Genomic DNA, 25,565 nt, shown 5'->3' with positions numbered 1-25,565 from the left:
CCAAAACAAACTGAAGGGGACAATGATAAAGCAGATGACCCACCCACAGAGGAGCAGGGTGTGATGCGCACACACACACACACACACACACACACACACACACACACACACACACACACACACACACACACACACACACACACACACACACACACACACACACACACACACACACACACACACACACACACACACACACACACACACACACGCGTGCACATTCCACATTCCATTATTTATCTAGAAGTTAACACTCACCCACACACTTCTTGACTCCATCACCTTACTGCATACATTCTCACCTTTCTTTTCTTAAACCTCACCTGCTGCTATCAACAACATGTCTACTGAACACATCAAACCAAAGCCTTTTGACAAACATTCACAACTGTGTTTAACTGGGAGGCCAGGTAAAGAAGAAGAAAGCCGCACAGGATGTCATCACCTTTTTCTCCAACGAGTCCTGATTGCATTATCAGAAACCTGGCATCTGGGCGTGACCTTGTTAACTGCCAGGGTAATCAACTTTAACCAAAGGGGAGGAGAGGGGATGATAAATTATTAGTGAGGAAGATTTTGTTCATGTTTTATTAAATTGGCCTGTCAAAGTGGGTTGGTCAAATTATCTGGGGCCTCGTTTATTGGAGGCCGGCCATATTGGCGCATCTGTTACAATTATTTATAATTTCCAGGCAGTCAGGAGGACGGACTGGGTTTTTCGGCATCAGCCACATAAAGCAATTTAGAAATTAACTGATGCGGGAGTGTCTGAGTTTTTTTTCCTCTCACAATCTCTCTCATCCCTATCTTGGTTTTCATCCAGAAACAAAAAAAAAATGTTTTGTGAAACTTTGAGAGAGTAAAGTAGCAAGGATGCAAAAGGGGGAAAAAAAATAAACATACAACAAGCAGCTTAGTGAAAGCAATGGACTAGGAGAGAGCATGAGATTGAAAGAGAAGAAGAGAGCATGCAGGTGCAGTGAAAAAAAAAAAAAGAGCAAGAGATTGTGGGGAGCTGAGGGAGGGAGGGAAAAAAAGAAGAAAAAAAAAAGCCAGTCTTGGTAATTACTGAACACGATTAGGTTCTTGGGGGAACTTGTCTGGCACTCGCGGCCCTAACTGCTGAGGATGCGGCAGGCAGGACCATATGGAGGGAGGCTTGTGATTGTGCTCCCTGAAGCTCGTGACCCGTCTGCTGCCGAGCCCTTGAGCTGAATGTGAAATGAGACTTGCCAGGCCTAATGTTCTACACATGCACCATTTATGCCACAAAACAAATCTGATCACTGTTAATTATGGAGCAGCTATAATCAGGAGGGCCCCACCCCCCCCACCCCGCCACACACACACACACACACACACACAAACACGACTACATGCATACACAAATACATGCTCACACATCTGCGGAGCGACAGCGTTTGTGAAAGTGATTGGATTGGCTTCAGGAGTCAGGGCTACAAGGTGCACGCCCCCCCCCCACCGGGGTCAGGTGCACTTTGCATTCAAGATGGTGGTTCTTCAAAAGGATGTGTGTGTGCATATATGTATGAGCATGTGTGTTAACTGAAGAGGAACTTTGTAGAAGGACAGCACACAGTGAGTAGGATGAAGAGTGCATGTATGTTTTTGTGTGTGTGTGTGTGTGTGTGTACACAGCCCTGAGTCCTCCCACACAGCCTGCTTGACCCGAGTGTATGTGCTTGAACGAGTGAGTGCATGTGTCTGCAGCGGCACATGGCTGTGCTTCATTAATGAGGCGAGCTGTGCTACACAGAGGTTCTCATCTAATGAGAGCGGTTGAGCTGGTAAAACACACCGCTGGAGTCCATGTCATTAGTATGTCTCTGGCCCTGGACATGGCCCAGCTCCAAAAAACACGCTCACACACACACACACTCATGTTGACAACACGGATAACAGCAATAACACACTCGACATACACAAGATCAGACCAACATAGCATCATGAAACATTTATCAGACCATAATTCCATAAAGATTATTTGAATGTGTAATCTTCACACAATGTCTTCATAACAGAAGGATGACTGATATGTCTGAGGAGGAAAAGAATATGTAAATACAAGCAGCAGGTTGCACTAAATTTTTAACATACTTCTAGGGAGGTCCTGACAGTTAAGCTAAATGAGTGCCGTTCCAGATGGGGAAAAACTGAAGAGCAGCCAGCGTCAAAACAGGACCCATGTGAAAGACAAATCAAAAACATGGGACTTACGCAAGCTTTCCATCACATTTTACTGAAACATCGGCAGACAAGACTAAAAGCATACTGCGCCGTACTGCACGGAGTACATAAACACAAAACAACTCTCTGGGCTGACTCCAGTCTGTTTGCTGAGCTCCTGGTTGAAAAAACGTATTTCCACGTTTCTTTGTGTCATTATGGTTTCATCGTTTTTCACTTGATGGTTGCTATTAATGATGATGATCAAAAGAAACGCCTCACCTAAGGCAAACGTGACCCCGCAAAACGACGGGTGCATTTATGAGCACGTGTGTGTGTAACTAGCACTTTAATTATACGTCTAAAAGTGTTTCGATTGGCTAACATCAATAACGAGCCGGAAGCAGATGTTAAAAAAAATAACATCTCAACAAGCTATGGGAGACCAGAGCTTCTTCCTTTTTTTTTTTTTTTAAAGTCTGGTCACCTTGGGGAAATGATGTTTTCGTGCCTGAGGTTCGGTCTATAAAACCCATATGAGGGACTTTTTGTGTATTGTTTGCTAAAACGTATGCATAAAAAAGTAAATGTAGGTGCAGGTGCACGATTTCTCCATCCTTTACAGTACGTTGTAGGAAATGGGTGGCTTGTTGTTGTTATATACGGTAATTACTGTATTTAATAGTGTAAGAAGAGGTCCTTTTCAAAGAAGACATTTTGACATACTAGGAATAGCACTGATGTTACTAATAACATTCATGATGGCTCTGTTCTATTCAAAGCTACCAGTGTGATAGTGAGTCATCATGCACAATACCAGGACCCTGAAACTGGAGCAGCTAAATGGAATTCATCCATTAGTATCTTTTTATTTACACCTGTGCGTTTCCTACCGTGATATGTCAAAATGTTCTTTTGTGAAAAAGCCTATAGTACATAAAACAAAGTTGCAGTATACATCTAAAAGACACCTGGCTTCTTTCTGTTATGTTTATATGAAACTTTTCTGGAGTGAATTAAAATGCCTAATCTTCCCGTTCCAATGCTGATGAGAGAATAACCAGCGCTTTGAACGACTGCCCACACAATTAACAACTTACCACTCATTTACTGTGGTGAAGGTTCCAGAAAGCCTGAGGTCTGCTACGGATTCTAATGTTGGTCTTTAATCACCGCACAGCTCTGACAATAGCCAAACACTAGACTACAATAAATATTTTACATTTGTCCACTAATGAGGACTCTCTTCCCTGCTGCTACATTGTGATGGTGACCACCCAACCTGGCAACCCAAACCTCCCCAACCTGGCAGTTTTTATCTGCATCTCATTGTGTGTGGGGGTCACCCAGGTGCCTGATGATCAGCCAGGCCCTATGGCTAGAAGATCAGGGCGTGAGGCCATCTCCAGGCTGACATTATGGAGTGTGTGCACATTACGGAACATACAGTGTGAGTAGTGCTGAACCCATTAGTTAATTTGTTGACTGACCAACAATCATTGTGATCATTAATTAAAGTTATTTATGAACACTCTCTGGTTCTAGCTTTTCCAATATGATGATTTGCTTTTTTCCTTTATAAATTACTTCACATTGAATATTTTCGCTCCGGCAAACTGTGATGTGTATTTTCTATTATTTTTCTGCCATTTTATTTTTACACTGAATGACAAATGATAAAAACAATCAACAGATTAATTTAAAATAAAAATGATCGTTAGTTAAGACCTAGGTATTTTTTTGTGAAGCTGAAACATCGTTTTAAAAAAAGAAAAGCAACATTCTTTTTTTTTTTAATGCCGCTAAATTCAATATCCACAGCATAATACAGCAACAAAGAACTATTAGCTATGTAAAAATAAAGGGGAGTTATACATGAGCAGAGAATGAAGTGCACTCCCCCTTTGTGTGCTTTGTTGACGTAGCCGGTCTGGTGGCCCATGCCTCTTAGTGCACGTTGACAGCCGTGTGGTGGCAACAGATATGCTCTGAAGTCCGAAAAAGAGAACCTTTAAACTCGTGCTGACCTTGCAGGTTAATAGATATAGGAGGTAACATTATCCAAAAAGCATAGCATGACTCACATTAACTTAAAACTAGCAGAATTGTAGCTTTAAGCCTTAGTAAAGTCTTCTTAAGCTTCCTGCAAAGAGTTAACTTGACATAAGACAGACAGTCAATCTTGGTGCACAGCATGGAAGTATAACACACAATGGGTGTTATTCCTCTCACCCACCCTCCTCCTTTATTCCTGCTCCCCCCCCCCCCCCCCCCCCCAAAACCACTGTGGGAGGGGTGTTCAAAGCCGTCGCTCTGGTCCATATTCAAATGAGCGCTGCATCTCCCCCCCCCCCTGCGCTCCCGTTGCGATCAGCACTTTGATCGCCTCCACTGGTAACTTCCACAAAAACATTTAAAATTAAAATCAAATCTGCCTTAACAACCTGAGCATTAGAATTTAACAGGTGTTCGGGAGGAAGTTGTTACAGAATTTGCGATTATATGCTCGGATACACACACCTTTAGTCAAACACACACCTACGCAGACACACGCATACGCACAACCTGTCAGTGAAATTACAGAGTGGGAAACAGAAAGCCCTCCTGACTGAGTGCTATACCTTGGGATACCTGATCTGTTCACTTTGATGTCAGTCGGCAAGAAAGTTAAAGAAACAAATCAGCCAGACAGCAGCTACATGTGTTCAGAAAACAAAAGTTCATAATATTTCTTAGCATAGGTTATTATGTTCACTGTATGTTTGTAATTACATCTCAGCCCTGCAAATAAATGTGTGACGAGCTTTTTTGTTTTTTTGTTAACTGTGTGGGGACGAGACATGGGGTGGAGTTCATGTTCAGTGTGATCAAATAAAACAAACGCATAATATATATATACAGTATATATATACACAAACTCACATACTCATTCACATATGCATGTATTCATGCATGCATGCCCACACTACACACACACACCACTAACTGCATCTTCTCTAAATGTAGTATTAATTACTGGGGGAACCACTACAGTACTGTATTTAATTACCGACTAAATGATCCATTTATATTTCACCGCTGGTTAAATTAACAGGGTTAAGTGAGACGGGGCGATTGTAACTCACTTAACATTTGAGCTGATATCTTTTAACCTTCAGTCTGGGGGCAGCACTGTCAGAAAATAGCAACCAATCAAATTAAACAATTACAGTCTGTGGAGGCACAGGCATTACTTAACTGCTGCAGAAATATTATCTTCCACTGCGTCAGCTTACAGAGATGTTTTATATGCAATAAGTCTAAACTGAAGTTAGAGTCATACTGAGGAAACAAACAAGAAGTGCAGTGCCCTACCATGTTGATGTAATGAGGTTGTGTGGATACATATGTACCTGTTACTATTCTCGTCTTTGACACTGTGTGGTCCAAGAACCTCCTATCACCATATCATTAGGAGTTGTTAAAGCCCACTTAAAATGTGGCTGCGGCATTAACTTAGTTTATACTAGAGCCTCTATTGCCTTGGGGGGGGACGGGGGACGGTTCAAAGGTAGTGAGAAAAAGCCAAACCCCTGTTGACTGACAGATGTAGAACTGGAACTCCATCTACATCTTCAGAAACATAACTGGGCTCCAATTAAATCACCTCTCTCCACCTCTTATCCATCTCTGCATACTGACGAGAGTGCGTTAAAAAGGACTTCCAGGTACGCGGGTGGGAGGATAGAAACGAGACAGATGAAGTGAGGGAGTCAGAGAGTGCGTGCGTGCCCAGGACAGAGAGCTGGAGAAGATCATAAAGTTGACATGAAAGACGCTGGCGCTAAGAGAGATGCACGTATCGAGGGTGAACGAGAGCGATATTAAGAGAGTGATGCTCAGTTAAAGACCAGCGCCACAGGCCATGCTGGGGCCTGTCAGTCATTGCTGGGCCGACTAATACACCTACACAACGCTGCCTCTGTACCGTAGGACAATTAGACACCATCTCCGCTAAGGTGATTGAAAGAAGTATCATTATACAATGTCTTTATAATGTAAGAGAAAGCTACATACATTAGGCAGGGCATCAGAAGCATACATATTTTGTTGTCCACACCCACATAAATGCATAATGCATATATACTGTATATAGGTTCAAGAACTTAAGAGTTTGCATTCACCGATCTACGAGGCTCCACGGATTTCTCAAGCGAGGACGGTGAGCTCATATGCCTCCATTGCTGGCATAATTAGAGCAGCTACCGAATAGTTCGAAGATTCATTCATAACGTTGACATTCAAACTATTATTATGAAAACTTACAAAAACATTGCGTGCAACAGTCCTGACCAAAAGTCAAGAAGTCAAAATGCATTGCAAAAAGGTAAATGTTTTTATCGCCAAAATATTCTGCTTCAATCCATATTTTTGGGTGTTTAGCCTTTCAAAATCAACATTTTCACTGCAGTCAAACAACGTGTTTGCTCTCCAGCTTGCCGGCTAGCACGCACCTGTACAGCGCGTATGTTTACCCCTTTCTTTGTAGGCTACTCACCATCACAAGCAGGTACAACTACTTCCCCCGATGTTGTCTTTATGTTTATTGTCTTTATAATCTTTCCTTTGTTTGTTAAAGAGGACACTCTTTTGCGAGATCAATATTCATATTGTTGTGTGACGTATGAACAGAATTATGACATTGACGTCCGAGAAAATCTGTTGATCGTGTGAGCAAAACTGATTTTAATGGTTGGCTTTGCTTTTATCGGCATCCGAAATATGCCGAAATCGAAGACATCTGTCTCGTAAGAAAACAACCCACTGCACTGCAAAATACAAAAGAAAATTTGAATTCGGTGTGGATAGGCTCATGTAGATAGATATAGATAACTGTTTGAATTGATCTATTTGCACAAACTTTTCGTGTTTGGTTTGAAAAGACCTGAAGAAGGGTCCTTACCTTAAAGTTGGTTTGTCTGTTTGGTGAGGGGTGTTGCTGCAGTTGTATCTGTTCCAGTTGTTGCTGCTGTTGTTGTTGTTGTTGCTGCTGCAGTTGTATCTGTTCCAGTTGTTGCTGTTGTTGTTGTTGTTGCTGCTGCAGTTGTATCTGTTCCTGTTGTTGCTGCAGTTGTATCTGTTCCTGCTGCTGTAGCTGGGCCTGGAGTTGCAGGATGTGTTGGTCTTTCTGAGCCAGCAGGCTGCTGAGCTTCTGGTGACTCTGACGGAGGTTGGCCTCACTAGACACTAGGGCCTGGTAGCACTGACTCAACTCCTTGTACAGCTGTAGACAAACACAAACAGGACACAGGGTTGCAGCAGCAGGCCAGGAGGGGAGGTGAAGAGGGAATGGGTCACGTCAAACAGAGATGTGACGTCAAATGGAGGAAGATGAGACAAAATCACTCACGAGATTGGGTGACATGAAGACTGACATGTGTTGTCATATGGGGATGTTTATTTTTATTTCCATAGTAACATGAAAGACATACAAGTAAGGGGAAAGAACAGGAAAAATGGAAGGACAAACAGACAATAAAAAGAAGAATATCATAGGAAATGAGACCAAAAATGGTCCTTTAAGTTCATGTTTTATTACACATGATTGCTCCAGATGTCTCCCCCTACCCCCTCCCTGTGTAGTGCTGAGTATGATACAGTGGTACAGTCATCAGATAGAGGAGTGGTAGGTTGAGAACCCATTCACAGTAACAGGATACGGGGAGAAAAGTCCTTCTTTTCTGGCACTAGTCAAATAATTGTAGGTTACAGCTAGCTTGGAAATAAATCACCACAGCGGGTGAGGCCTGAGTGGAGGGCAACAAAGTGGTTCTAATAATGATGAGTTTGAGCTTTGGCATGTGTGTGTGTGTGTGTGTGTGAGTGCATGTGTGTACCCTCTGATAGGAAGTGGTGTCAGCAGTATGTGCCTCCTCTTGGTTCCTCAGGACTTTCTGAGTGTCTAGGTTGAGTCCTTCCAGTTGCTTGATGAGGTGGCTCTGCTCTGCTGCATGCTCTGTACTCTGTCTGTACAGGGTCTGCACCTCTGCAAACTCACAACTACACACAGGCAACATGTTAAACAGATTCACACTGTACATGCACTGTGACTGCTCAGTAAAACCATTGTTTATCCATACACAATAGAGCAGTACTGCCATTCATTTCTCCATTAATAGCCTGAAATTACATGCCCAGGTTTAGGATGTAATTCAAGAGGTGAAAATATAGAAAAGTCATATCTGAGAGGGTGTGAGGAGGCCAGAGAACTTAAATTATTAGTATTAGTATTATCAATGCTTTTTTCTTCAGATTTTATAATTCAATTAAATGTGTAAAAAGGGGTTAAAAAGTGTAAAATTTGATATACAGTAGAGGAAATTTACCTATAACACTGAAAAATAAATTGGCAATATTTGGGTGAACATAGGTCGGACAGTGACAAGTTGATTAGATCTTTCTTAAAATTGCTCTCACACATATCAGCATTAACGTTCATTTCTGGAATTTGTTTTGTGTCCCATGGAATTACCAGAAAGTGGTCTACTAACTAACGAGGACATCCTTATTCACCTCGCTAAAACCTAAAGAATGGTCTCTGGTCGTGATGTGACTGACATGTAAGAGTGCCTCTGGCATTAAAACAGAAAAGTAGTTAAAAAAAAAGGTTGAGATTACAAGTAAGGCTCCGACGGTTCTCACAGTTTTTCTCATATCGACTAAAGCTTAGCCAAAGCCTGCAATGTTTCCCTTTTCTACTTCTTTTAAAGCACATCCACTATGCAGGGCTTATCAAGTGGCTTTAGGTGAGCCAGAGTGGAAGAAATCTGTGTCACCCCCAAGCCTCCCAGTGTAGACGGCAATATAGCAACTGCTCTACAGAGCAACCCATGTGAAGTATATGTCTGCGCACTGGACAGATGCGTACCTCCTTTAACTAATTAAATGGCTGTTACACGAAAAACAGACACTGAGGTGTATCGGGCAACGCTTAAGTTGGAAGGGCTCACCGAAGTTGATTGAGTTGCCCCTCTTTTGCCGCTTCCTCCCTCTCTTTGGAAGAAAGCCGAGCCGTTAGACTGCTGCTGTGGCTCTGCGAGCTGGACAACTCCTGGCATGCATTGTGTAGCTCCGCCTCCAACTCCTGATGTAGAAGAGTAACAACAGTTTATTTATATTTCAGGAACACATGTTCCTCTGTGTTTGCAGTGATTGAGGACTAGGCCGTGTAAATGCAGCACAGACTTTGCTGCTTACTCTGCCCTGGAATCAGAAAGGTGTTATGTCACACTGTGACAGTGTAAATGTTGGATATCAAACAAACCCCTATCTGATACAGTCCACGCTGCACATGTCTCCGCCATGTTTTTCTGTTGTCCTTCTCTCGTCCATCTGACGGAACAGATGCTCTTCTAATTGAATCCACACTGGCTCACATTTCTGTCACACTAGCATATTTTAGGCTACAAATCTATTTACTTCCAACTTACATATGTAACTAAATTGATTGTGCATTGGGCTGTAAGCAATGTCACAACACTTTTGAGTGCACAGCAGCTTTGTGACTGAACAGATCGAGTGAACAGACAGACGTGGGACTGCAGCTGCTGCTGCTGCTACTGTGCTGCTTTCGCAGTGCAGCAGGTGTAGACAAGGTGTTAGTGACAGCTTTTTCTTAATAAGAAAAAAAAGCATTAGCGCAGGGCAGGGTGCACAGCATCAAACACACAAAGGTCTCCAAACCTTGATAAATTAAATGTAATTAAAAAGCGTTTCACAGGGCCAGAATTAACCATATGCAAAATTAATTAGTCTTCAGCAATTACAAGAAAGGACATGAAACGATGCCATAATACTTGTGTGTTTGTGTGTGTGTGTGTGTGTGTGTGTGTGTGTGTGTGTGTGTGTATGAGTGCATAAAAAAAGCAATCTTTTTTCGTTTGGTGTCTATACATGGGAGGACAAAATAACCAAAACACCTGAGAGTAGACTATAGTTACCCTGCAGGAGAACTTGCAATGTTTGGATTTTAAAGAGAATATTTGTGTCATTGTCAAGCAGGTACTTTCTTAAGTGTTTCAATAAGTGAACATAAAAGGAGGAGATCACTACATTTCTGTTAGCTTTAGGGCTATCACATTGTGTGTCTTTCATTTTGTCCACCCCCTGTAGGTGTACCGTACACATGCACTGGAATACATTGTAAATTCCTTGACAAATCTTTGCTATGTAAAACAAAATTGGCATGATGCATCCACCGCACGCCCGATGTTCTCCATCTCCATCTCTCACATCAATGTATGATACAAAATAAAAATGAGGAACAGGTAGGGTGTATTAGGCTGTGATGGATGTGCATAGACTAGTTGCTGGGCTCCATCTTGTCCAAGTGTAATTACTCTGCAGCCCTGACTTATTTAAGACTTCCTGTCTGACTCCATTTGACTAGCGTAGCAATACGTTTCATAACAATTAGTCTATAAGGAAGCGGAGGAGTGTGAGGCTCCTCTGCTGCTCCTATGTCCTCAGACTCTAGCATTGGCAGGCAGCTGATTTCTGTAAGCGGTCACTCGTTCCTGACTTCTCTCTCTGGAATGTAATGCGTATTATATTTCTTAATTATATCATTACGTACTTACTAATCATTACTGAGTGCTTATAGCTACATTTCCACTCCCCAAACAACCCAGTGGTCCATGTTTAAAATAACAACACTGCTGTCACGGTCTAATCACTGTATTTCTCATGTCCACAGAGATGGAAAGTATTGACTTATACCAATGGCTGGAGCAATGGACAGATTCTGAAAATGACCTGCTTGCATTTGGAGAGCATGAATGACTCACAACAACAAAGAAAATTACTTCACAAACGTTCCTTGTACTTGTGGTCAGCCCAATTCATTTTTTACCCCACAAAAGGAAGCTGCTCTGTGTCCTCCATGTTGAATAATAATTTTTTCCTTCCTTTGAATATAGTCCCTGCATATTTAAATTGTGTGCTTTGCAGCAGAGATCTTTTTATATTCACATGCTGAGGAGGAAAGGGGTATGAGGGATCAGAGAGTTCAAGGTGTGCAGAAGAAATGTAAAGCTAGAGGACGGTGCCCTTCCTGTACAGCTATGTGTGTCTGAGCGGACTTGTCCCCGTGTTCATACCTTGACTCTGTCCCGGGCAGCATCCCCCTGGTCTCGTTGGCTGTTGGCCTGCCTCTCTTTCTCCTCCAGGTCAGCTCGCAGGGTTGCACAGCGGGAGGTTAATCCCCCTTTCTCCTCCTCTAGAGCCTGCACCACCTGCCGCTCCTCCTCCTCTTTCCTCCTACACTCCGTCTTCATTTCCTGGATAAGAGAGGTGTGTGTAAGGAGGAGAGTGTGTGTGTGGGGGGGGGGGGGGGGTCATGAGGGCCAAATAAACAACGGTGACGGAAGGAGAGAAACAGAAAAAAGTAGCAATTCAAACTGAGAAAATGAAAAGAGAAAGATGGAGAAGTACAAAAAGAGAAGCAACCCATGGGGTTGAGGCTGAAATGAATATGTAAACAGTGGGCCGACTTTGCTGCGGGAGCCCCCTGCATGAGTTGCTGATTGGCCAAGGTCACCTGTGCTGTATGACTGTGCCCACACCTGATGTTGGCCGGTGCGGGCCGAGCCGTGCCGCAAGAGCTGGCCTCCTGCAGGTACAGGGGCCAGTGTGTCGGCTTTAATGACAGGCTCCTAATGAGAATAGTGCTTGCTGCAAGACCCATTAGACTCAACCTAGGTCTCCTTTGATGCTGTCCCCCACAATTTCTCGCCATGAGACCTCACCAAGACTGTGTAAGAACCATTCCTTTATCAATTAATCATAGCCAGGTCCCAACTAAGCATAATTAGGGAGAAGCCACACCATCACATGAACATCATTAAGTATTTATTTGCAAGTTAACAGGCTGCTTTCGTTTCTCTCCCTCTTTCTCTCTTTCTCTCTCACACACACACACACACACACACACACACACACACACACACACACACACACACACACACACACACACACACACACACACACACACACACACACACACACACACACACACACACACACACACACACACACACACACACACACACACACACACTCCAGCTGTTAAGTATTCTCTGTTGTCAGTAGCAAGACAGAAAGCTAAAAGCAAGAAAGGGTGCGAGAGGAGAAGACACAAAGACAGAGAGATTGTGTTCAGGAGGGCTGAGCAATGCTCGTTCTCTTCTAAATGATTCAAATGCCGGCGGCTATTGCCACGGGGGGGACTTGTCGTGTTCGGTGCCACACAGAACAGAGACTTTTTGACTCTGATGCCCAGACCGCCACAGAAAATGTGTTCCACCAACCTTAAGTTCCTGACTGTTATTGACCAGTTGTTCACGCAGAGCTGTCAGCTCCTTCTTCATTAGGGCGCTCTCCTCTTCCACTGTCGTACTCCGCCTCCGTCCCAAGTTGTTAATCCCCTGCTGCTGCCCTGTCACTGTCTGTGGCAGACAGCGAGACAGAAAACAGACAGGGAGCGACGCAGAGAAAAAGAAAGAGAGGGAGAGAACGAGTGCCCCAGGTTTCATTAGGGATTTAAGTCTTATCAAATATATGTGCTTGTCCTGACCAGTTCTGAATAACGTAAAACCAATATGTTTAAATTTACCAGGCATTACAACCTGATAGCCCAAAAACTTTAAATATTAAGTCGATTAAGTGTTTTAAATATTAGAAAACAAACTGTGATTTTTTTAACCTTGAATGTGTTGCAACAAAAATAGGGTTGCAAATAACAATTATTTTCCAAATTGATTATTCTACCAATTGTTTTCTTGATTAATTGTTGGATCTATTCAGCCTCAGAAAACAATGAAAAATGCCCATTGCAATTTCCTAGAGCCAAAGGTGATGTTAGTAAACGTCTTGTTTCGTCCAACGGACAATCACAAACATTTTCGTTCGAAAAAGGATTCTATTTCAAAAGTTACTAATTAATAAATCACATATCAGTTAATCCACAACCCTTAACAGAAAGCTAGCACATACTATTAAGATGTATTGTGAGTCAGAACATATCCTAATGCTTCATGATGAGCAATTCAATGTTTCGTAGGGTTAATCAAACCAGACCGGGCCAGCACAAATTATTCAATGATTTTAATGACCACCCACTCTTGGTGCTGGTATGTGCTCACGTCATGTTTTTTTGGCAGCCTTTGTGGCGTTAGCAGGAGGAGGCTGGCCTCTTAACACTGCATCAGCTGGGGTTTGGTTTTGGCTGGTAATCCACAGCCTTCTGTGGGTACACCCTCCTCTCAAATAACACTGTGCTTTGGGATGCAATTAATTGCCATGTTGAGGGAAATCGCTGAGATATATCCAGATAGTGGATTTAGCGTTCCTCGCTACTCCTAGCTCGCCGTGGTAAGAACAGAGGGGGCTTTAATAGAGATTTATACTGGAGAGCAGAAAATAAATTCAAATGTTGATAATGAGGTAGGCAAGGACAATTTGAACCCCAGTAGTGCTCAATTGATAGAGGAGGGAAAAAAGGGGGATTCCGCCAAGTTAAGAGGTCTAGGAAAGAAAGATTAGCATTTGAAAATTCCCAGTGCTGTTCAAAAAATGAAAGCTAATTATGTTACAAAAATGGAAAGGAGTAGCGAGGGAAAGTGTATAGAAAAAGAGGTGGAAGATTAAAAAAAAAGAAGCTGGAGAATGGAGACATCAAGAGGAGAGTAGGATCCTGTGTGGACTCGACCATCACATCTCCAAAAAAAAAGAGAGGAAAAACCAATTAATCACTTTTTGGGTGTGTCAGGCCCACGACTGTGGATGAGATGATGACGGTCAGAGGGCCGCATGACACAGCACAGAGTTCAGTGCTCCTAATGAGATTCTCAAATAGCCCGTAAGGAGAACAAGACACTTTCAAAACGCATCGAACCCTTCCGGCACGTAAAAAAAGGAAAGCATGTCATCTTTAAAGTGGCGTTCGCAAAACAACACAATACATTTTACAATACTTCTGCACAGTATGCAATAGCAGACCTTTCTTATGGAGACATAATAAATAGATCCCACCTCATTACTTTCACGCCCTGCATACCTAGTATTGCTTTAAGTACCACTTAAACACAGTAGTTACAGTAAAAATATTGCAATTCTAACATACTCATTACCGAGTGTCTCACACTTGGATCTTCTTATTTTTTAAATAATTGTGTACAGTGAGTTTGTGCTCCTATTTCCTTGGCTTGTGTAGCATTGTGGATGCCGTCCTACACTGCACTTTACTCAATTCAATCCAATTTGCGCTTGACTGTCTTTGTAGTTGTTTTCTGTATCTGTCTGGCACTATGGGCAACCTGTGTTGACTGTTTTACTGCCCTCAAACTAAAGGCCCAAATAATACAGAGGAATAAAGTTTGACATAATCACGCATCTTGTGCTCCTATGAGTTAATACTGTAGCTACTGTATTGACTGGATAAAGATGGCTGAGGAGGGTAATTTAAAAAAAAAAAACACTGGCAAGCTGATGACTCCATTACAGCCTGTCTCATCAGGAATGAACAGGATTCTGGATGAGGGACGCTAATGAAGGAGGCTGACAGATGCTTCAGTGAGGGGATGATGATTTGGAGTAAATTACATTAGTGATGTCATTATTGTCAGCCATTATACCGTCGAGAAATATTGCTCAAGGCGTGGCGCAAAGGAAAGCAGGTAAGAGAGAGAAAGAGTTTAAAAGGTGCAAGTTCAGAGATTGGGAGCATTTTGATCGCCTCGCTACGGCTCTCAACATTTCGACGGCGAGCCGGCGGTTCATGGCTAACAGCGGGAACAAACTATGGTGAAAGTGCTGAGAGAGCTAACAGTGTTTATGGGAACCAGAGGGTGGGTGCTACACGGCCGGGACAGTGTTATCAGCTGTAACTGCTGTAGGGGAGCAGTGCAGAGCAGCGCCCATGAGCTAACCAGTTGGGCACACTCATAGGCACTACCCCCCCCCCCCCCCCCCCCCCCCCCCCCCCTCCATTAATGTGTCTGAGATCTAACAGATGAACACAGTTAGTTACAGTCTGTAACTAAATAGTACTGTACCTGTTCCAGCTCCTGTATCTTGTAGTCTTTGGACTGGAGGATCTCCAGCACTTTTCTGTCCTTGATCTCCGCTTTGTGCTTCTCACTGGAAGAGAGAGAAAAGTACAATTGGACAGTACAAAGTATGTTATGCCTACATAGGGCTGAGCGATAATTCAATACAATCATTTCAATGGGATCGTATTGAAATAAATTCACATATCGCGATATTGTGATACACAATTACGTCGCCTAAATTGATAATAACAAGCAGATACTAACTCGTGTTTCTTTAAATTAAAAATATTCATCTTATGGGAATGTGAAGTGGGTCAAGTCAGTGTAGTTAAATCTAACTATTATCTTAATCTGATTACTCTGTGTGCATCCGTTTTAACATAGTCAGTGCATAGCTGGAAATATTGATTTATTCTTTCTTTAAAATTTCACTTATAACTATTATGTTCATTTTACAATAAAGGTATTTATAAAAAAGAGAAAATACTCAGTACGTTTTATTGGTCAAGTACTTATTCCACACAAAAAAAGGTGTTACCATGTGGTTATTTCATATAGATTATCTATTGATTTATTAGAAAACATGCTATATTTTGATAAATATGGTTATCGAGATATGAAATGACCTACAGTATATCTTAATGGAAGATTTTGGCCATATCTGCCAGCCGCATGCTTACAAAAATGGACCCCTATCCCCTGTAAAAGGTTTTACTGTAATTGTTTTATAACTTTAAGAGACAGTGGTGTCAGTACATAGAGAGAGACAGTATGCCTTGTTAGTACTATAAAACATTGTTTCCGTAATACTTTCCCACTTAGAGTGTTAATCCTGCTTTTTGTAACCAATGTAAATTGCCTACTATCAATTTCTAATTCTTTGCGCACCTGTTGAACTTGGCAAATAAAGAATAACCCTTACATATAAGCGATTCGTTTAAAAAAAAAATTATTTTCATATATTGTTTATAAAAACTATTCTTCAAGAAAGGTATTATCAATGTAAATAAAAATGTGAGCTACTGTACAATCCTGCTGCTCCACCAAACTCTGAACTTTCCTCTTCAGCCCACTAAGCCTCTTTTATCATAATGAACTTTTAGGGAGACAAAAAAAAGGCATCAATTGGGGACCTGTTTGTTTCAAGTGCTATAGGCCACCAGGGGCCAGCCATTCCCCCCACTCATCTCTTGCTCCTTCTACACCTCCCATCTGTGAGGCCCTTTCCCTCGTTTCTTTGCCTCTTCTGATCAGCCCTCTCCCCCCGGTAGACCCCGAAATAAGTAGCTGAAGTCCCCGGAGGAGCTGGAACGCAGGGCTTGGCCGAGCTACATTTCCTTGTATATTGGGCTGTGTTCGCCATGTCCTGAGCAACCAACCAATCACTCTACAAGATACGCACAGGAAGGGGAGGGGAGGCTGAATGGCGGCTCCCAGTAGGCACCTGCGCTTGACTGGAGTCGACACAATTACCATGTCAATATCCTCCTGCGCATCAGGTGATACAATACACGTACACTCTCCAGCTGCATGTTCCCCCGCGAGTCTCAGCGGACCAGCATACTTTGATGGGTTTCCCTATGGGGCTATAAAGGAACTGAAGAGGGTGTGGGGAAGGAATGAGACGCATAGGTACTAAGGAACTCTTGGCTCGCTGCTACACTGTGTTTTACCCCCATTAAGGGTCTTCCAACAACTGACAGACCTCAAAATGTATGTGATATGCACCCACGATAGGGAAAATATCGTTCTAAGGAATCCTCAAAAGAGAAAAAAAGTCAGTCAAAACTAGTCCAAGTATTGAAAAAAGCGTTCCATTCATTTCAACATATGCAAGTGGAACAACTGGAGTTCAAACTGCAGTAGTAGCATCATCAAAGACAATGCACCGATACCAATAGCAGTATTGGCTACCTCATCCGGTACCGTGCTCATATACTCGTACTCATACCTATAAAACTACTCCAATGCGACCGCACCCGATACCACTTTACAGCAACGTGACATTAGCCAACAAGATTAGCGGTTGAAGTGCCTAATAGGCTGCCCAGTTGCAATGATAACCTGATGCACCAACAGGTTAATTCCATCAGTTACTGACAGCTGCAGTTGTATGCACACAAACAGGCCCCAGGTCAGCCGTCCGGGAGAGTTGGCAGCCACGGTGTCGCGTGCATTGTCGAGAACACGTGGAGCCACTTTAGTCTCCGCCACAGCAATTAGCGAGGTTGTCAGCTTGGCGTAACGTTAGCGAGTGTCCGGTAGAGACTGTGAAGCCTGCAGTACCGGAACAGCCGTGAAGGTAGCAGTGCAGTGTGCGTACAGTTTATTTGTCGGTGAATTAATGCGACAACTCCCTGAGACCCAAGCCAAGTTTCCTTGTCTTAATTGCTGGTGCTACCTGCTGATTAAAGTGAAGGGGGTTAGCCCCGAAGTTAGCAACAACTCCGGCTTAGGCGCACATTAGCTGGCCTGAGCGTTGAGGTCGACCTGTAAGGAGGTGACCTTTACTAGTGGTATCGGTGTATCCCTAATTTAAAGTCAAATATTTATTTCCTAAACAGGAGGAATATGTTTAATGTATCCAAGTGTGCATCAAGTGTGAAAAAGGCCTGAGCCTCTGCTCTTCTCTGAAAGTTCCCATGCCAGTGTTTGGTGCAGCTTAGCTACCCTGCAAAAGAGGTCATATTCAATCTCACAATTTATCCGATAAAGACAAGTATTTGGCAGGAGTGCTTCAAGCGTCCAGAATGGGCGCGGTGGAGGAGTGTTTTCATTAAAAGGGTTTCCATGGTTGAACTGCTAGACCGGGGATAAGAAGGCTTAAATCAGCATCCGCACCAGATTCCGTCGTAACCCCGGTAGAATGGCCAAGGTGCCTTAAACACCCCTTGAACGACTTTCACACATATTTCTCTTTACTTGTGGGATAAAGGAATTTTCAAGCTACTGAGCCTCTCAGGTAGCAATTTGAAAAGATGAATCTACTCACCGCTCAACCACCAAACTGACAGCCTGGGTCAAGTCTGGATTTGCCACTTGCAGGCGTTTCCACAGGGACCACACAAACTCCTTGTCTGCCTGTGAAAATAAAAGAATCAGCGAGTCAACAGCAAGTTATTCTTAATTGACGTAGATAGCCTTTGATAAATGTGTCTCAAAATGCAACGAGGCCTACAAGACATCTACTGCTTTACTCACTGAAAAACAAAATGAGAAATAGGATGCTCAATGACATCATCACACGACAGAAGTCAATCAATAATTGAAATATCTCGTACAGAATAATAATTTTGATCCGGCCTGCCCTCTCTAATCACGAGCCTCTCTTAACAGGAATTTTCATGGCTGAGATGTGACCTTCGACTCAAGGAGAGCCAGCATTGACACTTGTCATTATGCACTATTTATGACCGGGGAGAGAGAGCCGGGATCCAAATCAAAACACAGCAGTCGAGCTTGCATCTTCTTTATTAATCAGTTGCGCCGCGGATATGTTTTCCACTACAGCTCCAAAGTAACTCGCCCCAAAGAAACTCAAAACTGATGACAGGGAGAGTCATCTTCAAGTAGAGAAACCCAGCCAGCCCCCCCGACACATTTCCAATTCAAATTGTCTCGCTGTTTTTTTCAAACATTTTTAAACTACATTACATTTAATGAGGGACATCTAAAAAAAAAAAACTACATTTTCTGACATTAAAAGACAGAATTATACCAAATCGACTTAATATAAAATTATCTGATAAATTATGTTCACATCATCATAAGATAAAAGTCATCCCTCCCACTGGAATCTACTGGTCTCCAATTAGTATATGAATTTTAACCCCCTTTTCAAAAGTGTCTAATCAATTATTTACTAAAATGGCAGAAGCAGACCTTGATAAGACCATGAGCTGAACACATAAGTGGAAGGACTGTAGATCTCTGTCTCTGTATGCATCTGTGTGTAAGTCTATGTATGTGTGTGTGTGTATACAGAGTGAGAGCAGGATGAAGGAGGATAGAGATCTCATCAAATCAGGCTCTGCAATGCAGTTAACGATGAAATTAAGCAGCGTGGGTGACTTGAAATAGGTGGTCTCCCTCTGCCTGGCCTTTGGCTGCCATTAGCCGTTCCACAGACAAGTGTTCTAGTGAGGACCCTCATCAAGATCTCTCCTTTGCCACATGTGCACTTAAAGATGTATTGAATGTGTGTTTGATGGTGTCTGAATTATTCATTTTGAATCCAGACACTGAAACACCATGGGCTAAACATACCAAAGAAAGTATCTGGAATGCAGCCACATATTAATAATATTAGCATGGTCTAGTAGGAACATTTGCTGGCCGACAGATGAGACTCTTTGTAGTTAATGGCTGTCCTGAAGAACATCTTGCAAGAGACTTAAGACATCAGTGGTATTCAAATGCAACGATTTAAATTGTACACTTCACAACTAAAGGTTCCCATTAGATAGACAGAATCGCTGATGTTCTACTCTAGACCAGACCACCAAGGATGGCTGCGGTGTTCATTGTAGGGCAGCACTAACTTTCTGAAGTGAACTAAATCTCACTGGTAAACTAGATAGTACCATAATGTAGTGAAATGAACATTTTAACACATGTGTTACAGTGTTACAGGTGCTCTTATTTGCTTGACAAAGGCCTAACTCAGTGCTATTAATAAAAAAGTGATGCACAGCAGTTGTTGGTTGTTGGGTAAGCAAACAACTCTAATTATACATTCCATTTACTCGCCCCAACACTTGAAACACTGTAGAAAATAAAATACACATGTGGTCTCCAAATTAGTTTCATAAATTCTAATTTTAAAACTTAAAAAAAGGACTCAGACATACATGTGACTGCTATAGGCGTTTTTTTTTTTTGATTAGGTATACAGCAATTTAGCTGTCAATTAGTCATACTCAGTAGAGTGAATTGGAAGCAAATTAATAAAGTTGTTTGGTTTATTGAATTACGTAGGCGCGTGCATGGATTTGCACCATTATACAGTCTACACGTTTGTAAGGATGCCTTGTGTTTGAAGGTGTGAAGATGTCAAAGTTCTTTTTCTGAGTAAACTTAGTTAACTTCAAAGTCAAACTTTATATAAAATAAATAGGGTAACAGGCACACGTGTGGTTATTGCCTAACAGCACCACAACAAAGTGTTCCTACCCCATGTGCCAAGTGGTATCTAAAGTCTAATAAAAACCCAAATGTAACACATCATCTGCTGAACCCCACAGCTGTCTGTCTACGTACCTGTAAAGCAAGGTACTGTGAATATGCAAAGTGAGAGATGCTGGGTTAACTTCACTCATGTTATGAGGCACCACCTGGTGGTGAATATGCAAGGACACCCTCCCTCAATCACTGACTTACAAAAGGAAGATGAAAGGCTCTCAAATCTGCTCATGAGCAATTTTCTGTGTTTATGTGTTTGTATTTGTTTGGATTGATAGAAAAATGGGGAATATTTGCTGCACAGTATTTACTGTCTTTGCTGAATGTTTTATAAAGTGTGGTCAGGTAACTTATAGATTTTTGCAGCCACACGGATAACTAAACAAATAAAATAAGCTTTATGCAATTCTGTAAAATCAACTCATCTTTAAACAGTAACTACTTTCCTGATGATAGACTTCAATGACTGTCAACTGCTAATCATCAACCTGACAAACTATAACCACCAGTCCATGCCTTATGAGTAGAAATTAGTGGAGGTAGCACAGATCTTGGATCTTAGGTAAATCAGGAGCATTTTTCTAAATGAAATATAATAGTAATTAAGATGCCAAATGGTTTGGAATTGAATAAAGTGGGTAGTCATTGTGTGATGGAGATGACAAATAGTGAAAAAGAAAAAAAACAGCTTTGCACACAGCATGTGCAGCGAAGCAATGTAGTCAGACAAAATAAAGCATGTTGTGGTAATGACTGCACACAAAATATATGATCAAGAATCTTCAGCGTAACGAATTTCACTCGTTGCTTCGTCAGGCTTATGAAAAGCTGAAATGTGTGAAAATAACAGTTCAATAATGAGACAAATGACAAAATAGTATTTATATTGAGTGAACAATTGTCAACACATTTGCTGACTGAATTTGCTGCAATCAGTTCACTGATTAAATGTCACTATTTTAGAGAAATCCCATTGTTATTGTGTTACTAAGTCATAAGGAAGCGAGCCTTAAATCATTAGTGTGTCAGACACACATGCATACATACCTGGCATTGCATTAACTCATCCGATAAACTCTCCACTTGCTCCTCCAAAACCAGGACGCGAGTGTCGTCTTTGGAAGACATGTTGGCTCTGAAGGAAGCACAATAACAACCGAGGTCAGTTTGGAGACTTTAAAAACGTGTAAAAGATGACACAGCTAGCACGTTATCAGTATGCAAGTATGATCGTACTTAATCGGCGATGACACTGTTGATGAAAACGACTTAATCTCGATATCGAGTGGGGATTTGTATCTTTAATCTGGCGTTAGCTAAAGTTAGTCAATTCAATTTCAGCTACGAGTCTTTACGTTGGCAGGATGAGACAATCGAGCTCAGTAGACGCTCTTTAGGAAATGTTTAACTGCGCAGTTTGCGTCTTACCTCTTACGATAACTTCCCAAACAACCAGAGATCACGGTACACTGTGGCAGCAGCTTTACAGCACTTCCCTAAAACACTATAGTGCTACTGTGCGTTAGCTATCTTAGCTAACGTTAGCCACCTAGTTAACAAACAATCATATTCTCCGTTTCTCGTCTGCCGTTGACAGCCTTCCGCGTTAGGTTAGAACAACGTCACTGCACGCTTCAACTGTAGAGCTTCGCCATCCGTTAAAAGGACCATTTGTAGACTTTTATACAAAACCAAAACAAACTTTCTCACTGAATCACACCGTTGTCAATAGCTACCGAAACGCTTTCCTGTTTCAAACAAGCCCGCTGTTTTTTCCCTGTCGTCACCACAATCACGTCGTTTTACGGCGGCTACAGTTGACGTACGGCAGAGTGATCCGAACGCAGTGGTCCGGGTACCATAACGAGTCCTTATGGTTGTTTCAGGTGGTCCTCATCACAAACAAAGAATGACACTTTAGTTCAAACTTTCACACACCCACACACTATGTTTTTTTTTTTAACTTAAGGACACTAACATTATATACAACAATCGTATGTACAAGATAAGCCTAGTAAATGTAGACCCTTTGGATTCTTCTTTTTTTTTGACCACACACCTAACCTAAAAATTGATAGAATATTTGATTACATATGATTACCGGTAAGCCTCCAGTTGGCTAGATGATTGGTCTATAGTCTGTGTGTTTAAAGACTCAAATTAGCAGCCTGTTATAGCAATAATTACAAAACATATTTGTTTACCTTCTTCATTACAACAGGAAGCAATAACAAATAATATAAATTGTGTGCATGCATGGTTTGGTGCAATTAAACACCACTCCAGTTTTCCAAGAACAGCATTCGTCCTTGCTATTCATTGCGTACACAGTATTACATTATTTGTTATGCAGGCTTCCGATTATATTGTTTCAATTTCCTGAAACTCATTCTATTATAATTTTCTCAGTTTTTCATTTCAATTCTCTGAAACGTAGGCCACGCATGTATTGTTGTATTGCTTATCTTTTTGTAGAATATTTTATTTAGTTTGGTTATTTTATTCTATAGTATTTTATTCCTTAAATTACTTAGTTATATGCTTTCTGAAGCTATAGGCACAAACAAATGTCCCTGCACATTGTGTTGTGTATGGTTGTGTACGTAATCAAAGTGATTGAATTTGAATTTTCCAGAGAGCATGACTTAAAATCCTGGCAGTGACTTCTTCAACCAGCCCATGCCTCCCACTGGGCCCTTATCAGAGGCACATTTTAGCTGACAGACCAACTCTGAGCAACGATTCAGATCAAGACCAAACTATCATGGGTCAAATCTATTGGCTCTAAATTATATATAAAAACATATATGAGAAAGAATTATTAATCATCTGTGGATGAAGAATATGCTTCAGTATGTGCAATGATTAATTTGTTTTCTCTTCTCACTTTTAGGCTTATCCAAGCTTTCCATTGAAGGGCGGGGCCTGTTAACAAGCTATTTAGAATATTAAATCCACTTAACTTGGAGTGTATGAGAAAAATTTAAAATTAATGATGTATCAAACTAATTTGGATCATTTTACAGTTCTTTACAGAAGACATTTAGACATTTCACAGTCGGAAAATTACATGATACATTTTATTTTCATAGATTGTTTGTCATAAAATACGACTTCAATTAAAAAATTGCACTCAAATCTTTAAGGGTAATAAAATGTGTTATTGAATTGATAAAACCATTTAAATCACAATGAAATTTAAGGTCTTTAAGTTGTTATAGCAGCTGTATGGGCTTTGACGAGCACAAGAAGAAGACTCTGCCTAAAGATAAAAGAGTAATTGAAAATCAAAGGTGGAAAAATAAAATGTCACAGAAATCGCCAGAGAATTATTACTCTGTGCCAAAATTGCAATCACATTAATATAACATGACAACATATCATAGGGAGAGGTGCTTTTGTGCTATTACAGACACACAGACACACACACACACACATCCGCACACACACGCTACATAGAATGAGGGTTCCCTTGTGTCTGTAAGTGCTGTTTTACAAGCCTATAAATCCCTGCTTGTATATCAAAGCCCAACAATCACACGAAAGACAGCAAAGAAAAATGACAATGAGAGATATTGATCTTTAAATGGCAGTTTATGTTTAAAATGTGTTTCTTCTTGTAATAGACACACTTTCGTCACCCCTGTTGATATTTGCCTGATTTGATATGTTTTTAATGATCTGCTGTAAGGTCAAAGGCATTATGCACAATACATTTTGAATCTCCGAATCCTATGGGAGCTTTGAGATCTGGATGCAAGCGAGGGAAAATGAACAAAGACGCGTGCTCGACATCTGTTTTGCTGGTGAGACAAGACAACTCCATATTATGTGGCTAATGTACTTAAGTGTCCAGCCAGATTTGGAGCACAGGGTGAGAGAGGAAAATGAAGAAATATGAGGACTGGCACTCCTCTTCAGTCAGACAAATGTTGGTTCATCTGCTCCTTGCTTCACACACGCACACACACGCACGCACACACAGAAAGAGTAAAGATGCAATTGACTTAGCATGATTAGGCTGTTCCTTGACCCACGAACACTGCCTCTCATTAAGATCCTCATTTGCGGAACAATTTTAGAAGCAGTAGACTGGTACATAATGCGCAACATCTGCCTGCCCCCTGTTTCTTGTTCAGATGCACAAACTGACAAATGGTATCTATGAATAAGCCTCTCTCTCTCTCTCTCTCTCTCTCTCTCTCTCTCTCTCTCTCTCTCTCTCTCTCTCTGTCTCTCTCAATGACCATCATACATCTGCAACAGGGCTTTGAGTCTGGTCCCTGCAGTTGCATCTTCATCTCCAGGTCAAAACTCATTCGAAAATTCACTTATAAGAAACCTTGAAAGGGATTAATTACATACAGTAAGAGGCAGATCATATGGCAGAATACGGTCCATAGAAAGTCAAATGAACACAATTCTCTCTGAGGAAGCTGGTAACTCAAAGGGATCATTTCTTAACCATCCCCTCTTTCATCATCAAATGCGTGTAATTTGGCCCCAGACATTTCCAGTTGCTTGCATGTCCTACACAGGCATGTTCCACCATGTTTTTGACAGTGCCTGCTGCTGCTGCTCTTTCCTAAATCTGAAGCAGACTGTATCTCCCTCTTTTAAGTGTTTGTTGTCTGTCCCACTAATGACAGATTAAACCAGATCTTAGCGCATTCTAGGTACATAAAAGGCAGATCTCTGGCAAGCACTCTTTCATATCACCAATGACGTGCTTCCTGCGTTAAAAAAGATGATCTCACACTCACTTCAACCTTTGTCATTATATGATTCCACTTCTTTCTTCTAAATGCTGTTATTTGGATGTATGAAACAGGTATAAATCAGTTTGTCGTTTACACTCTAACAAATTTTTAAAAAAAATGTACGTGGGGTAGGGATTTTTTTATTCTGTCTTTACATTTATTTGTCCATTAAAACTGCCTCTCGGGGCCAGATTACTCTACTTGGGCAAATGATGCTGTAGATTAGTGTCATTGAGATCAAACACTGTACAAAATCCCACCATAAGCTTATTCAAGTTAGTTTTCCTGAAATTTCCCGTACATACTCAAAATGCAAATTACTGTAATGGACTGAGTCAAATATGATGCC

At 41.5% G+C, this 25,565-nt stretch overlaps 1 protein-coding gene across 1 annotated transcript in view; it reads right to left on the bottom strand.

Annotated features, from left to right (window-relative positions):
• cntln (centlein, centrosomal protein) overlaps positions 1 to 22,254 on the bottom strand; it is an 82,256-nt gene extending 60,002 nt beyond the window's left edge. The window contains exons 1-9 of the mRNA XM_076091349.1: positions 21,885 to 22,254; positions 21,504 to 21,591; positions 18,268 to 18,356; positions 15,279 to 15,363; positions 12,534 to 12,671; positions 11,325 to 11,504; positions 9,177 to 9,310; positions 8,064 to 8,226; positions 7,130 to 7,450 (exon numbers count right to left, since the gene is read on the bottom strand). Coding sequence (XP_075947464.1) covers positions 7,130 to 7,450; positions 8,064 to 8,226; positions 9,177 to 9,310; positions 11,325 to 11,504; positions 12,534 to 12,671; positions 15,279 to 15,363; positions 18,268 to 18,356; positions 21,504 to 21,584 — 1,191 coding nt within the window. The 5' untranslated portion in view covers positions 21,585 to 21,591; positions 21,885 to 22,254. The remainder of the gene's footprint in view (positions 1 to 7,129; positions 7,451 to 8,063; positions 8,227 to 9,176; positions 9,311 to 11,324; positions 11,505 to 12,533; positions 12,672 to 15,278; positions 15,364 to 18,267; positions 18,357 to 21,503; positions 21,592 to 21,884) is intronic.
• Between the last annotated feature and the right edge of the window lie 3,311 nt (positions 22,255 to 25,565).

Source organism: Anarhichas minor, unplaced genomic scaffold (assembly GCF_050575085.1).
Source record: "Anarhichas minor isolate MPS153535 unplaced genomic scaffold, ASM5057508v1 ptg000014l, whole genome shotgun sequence".
NCBI lineage: Eukaryota > Metazoa > Chordata > Actinopteri > Perciformes > Anarhichadidae > Anarhichas > Anarhichas minor.
This window is presented reverse-complemented; position numbering and strand designations above follow the sequence as displayed.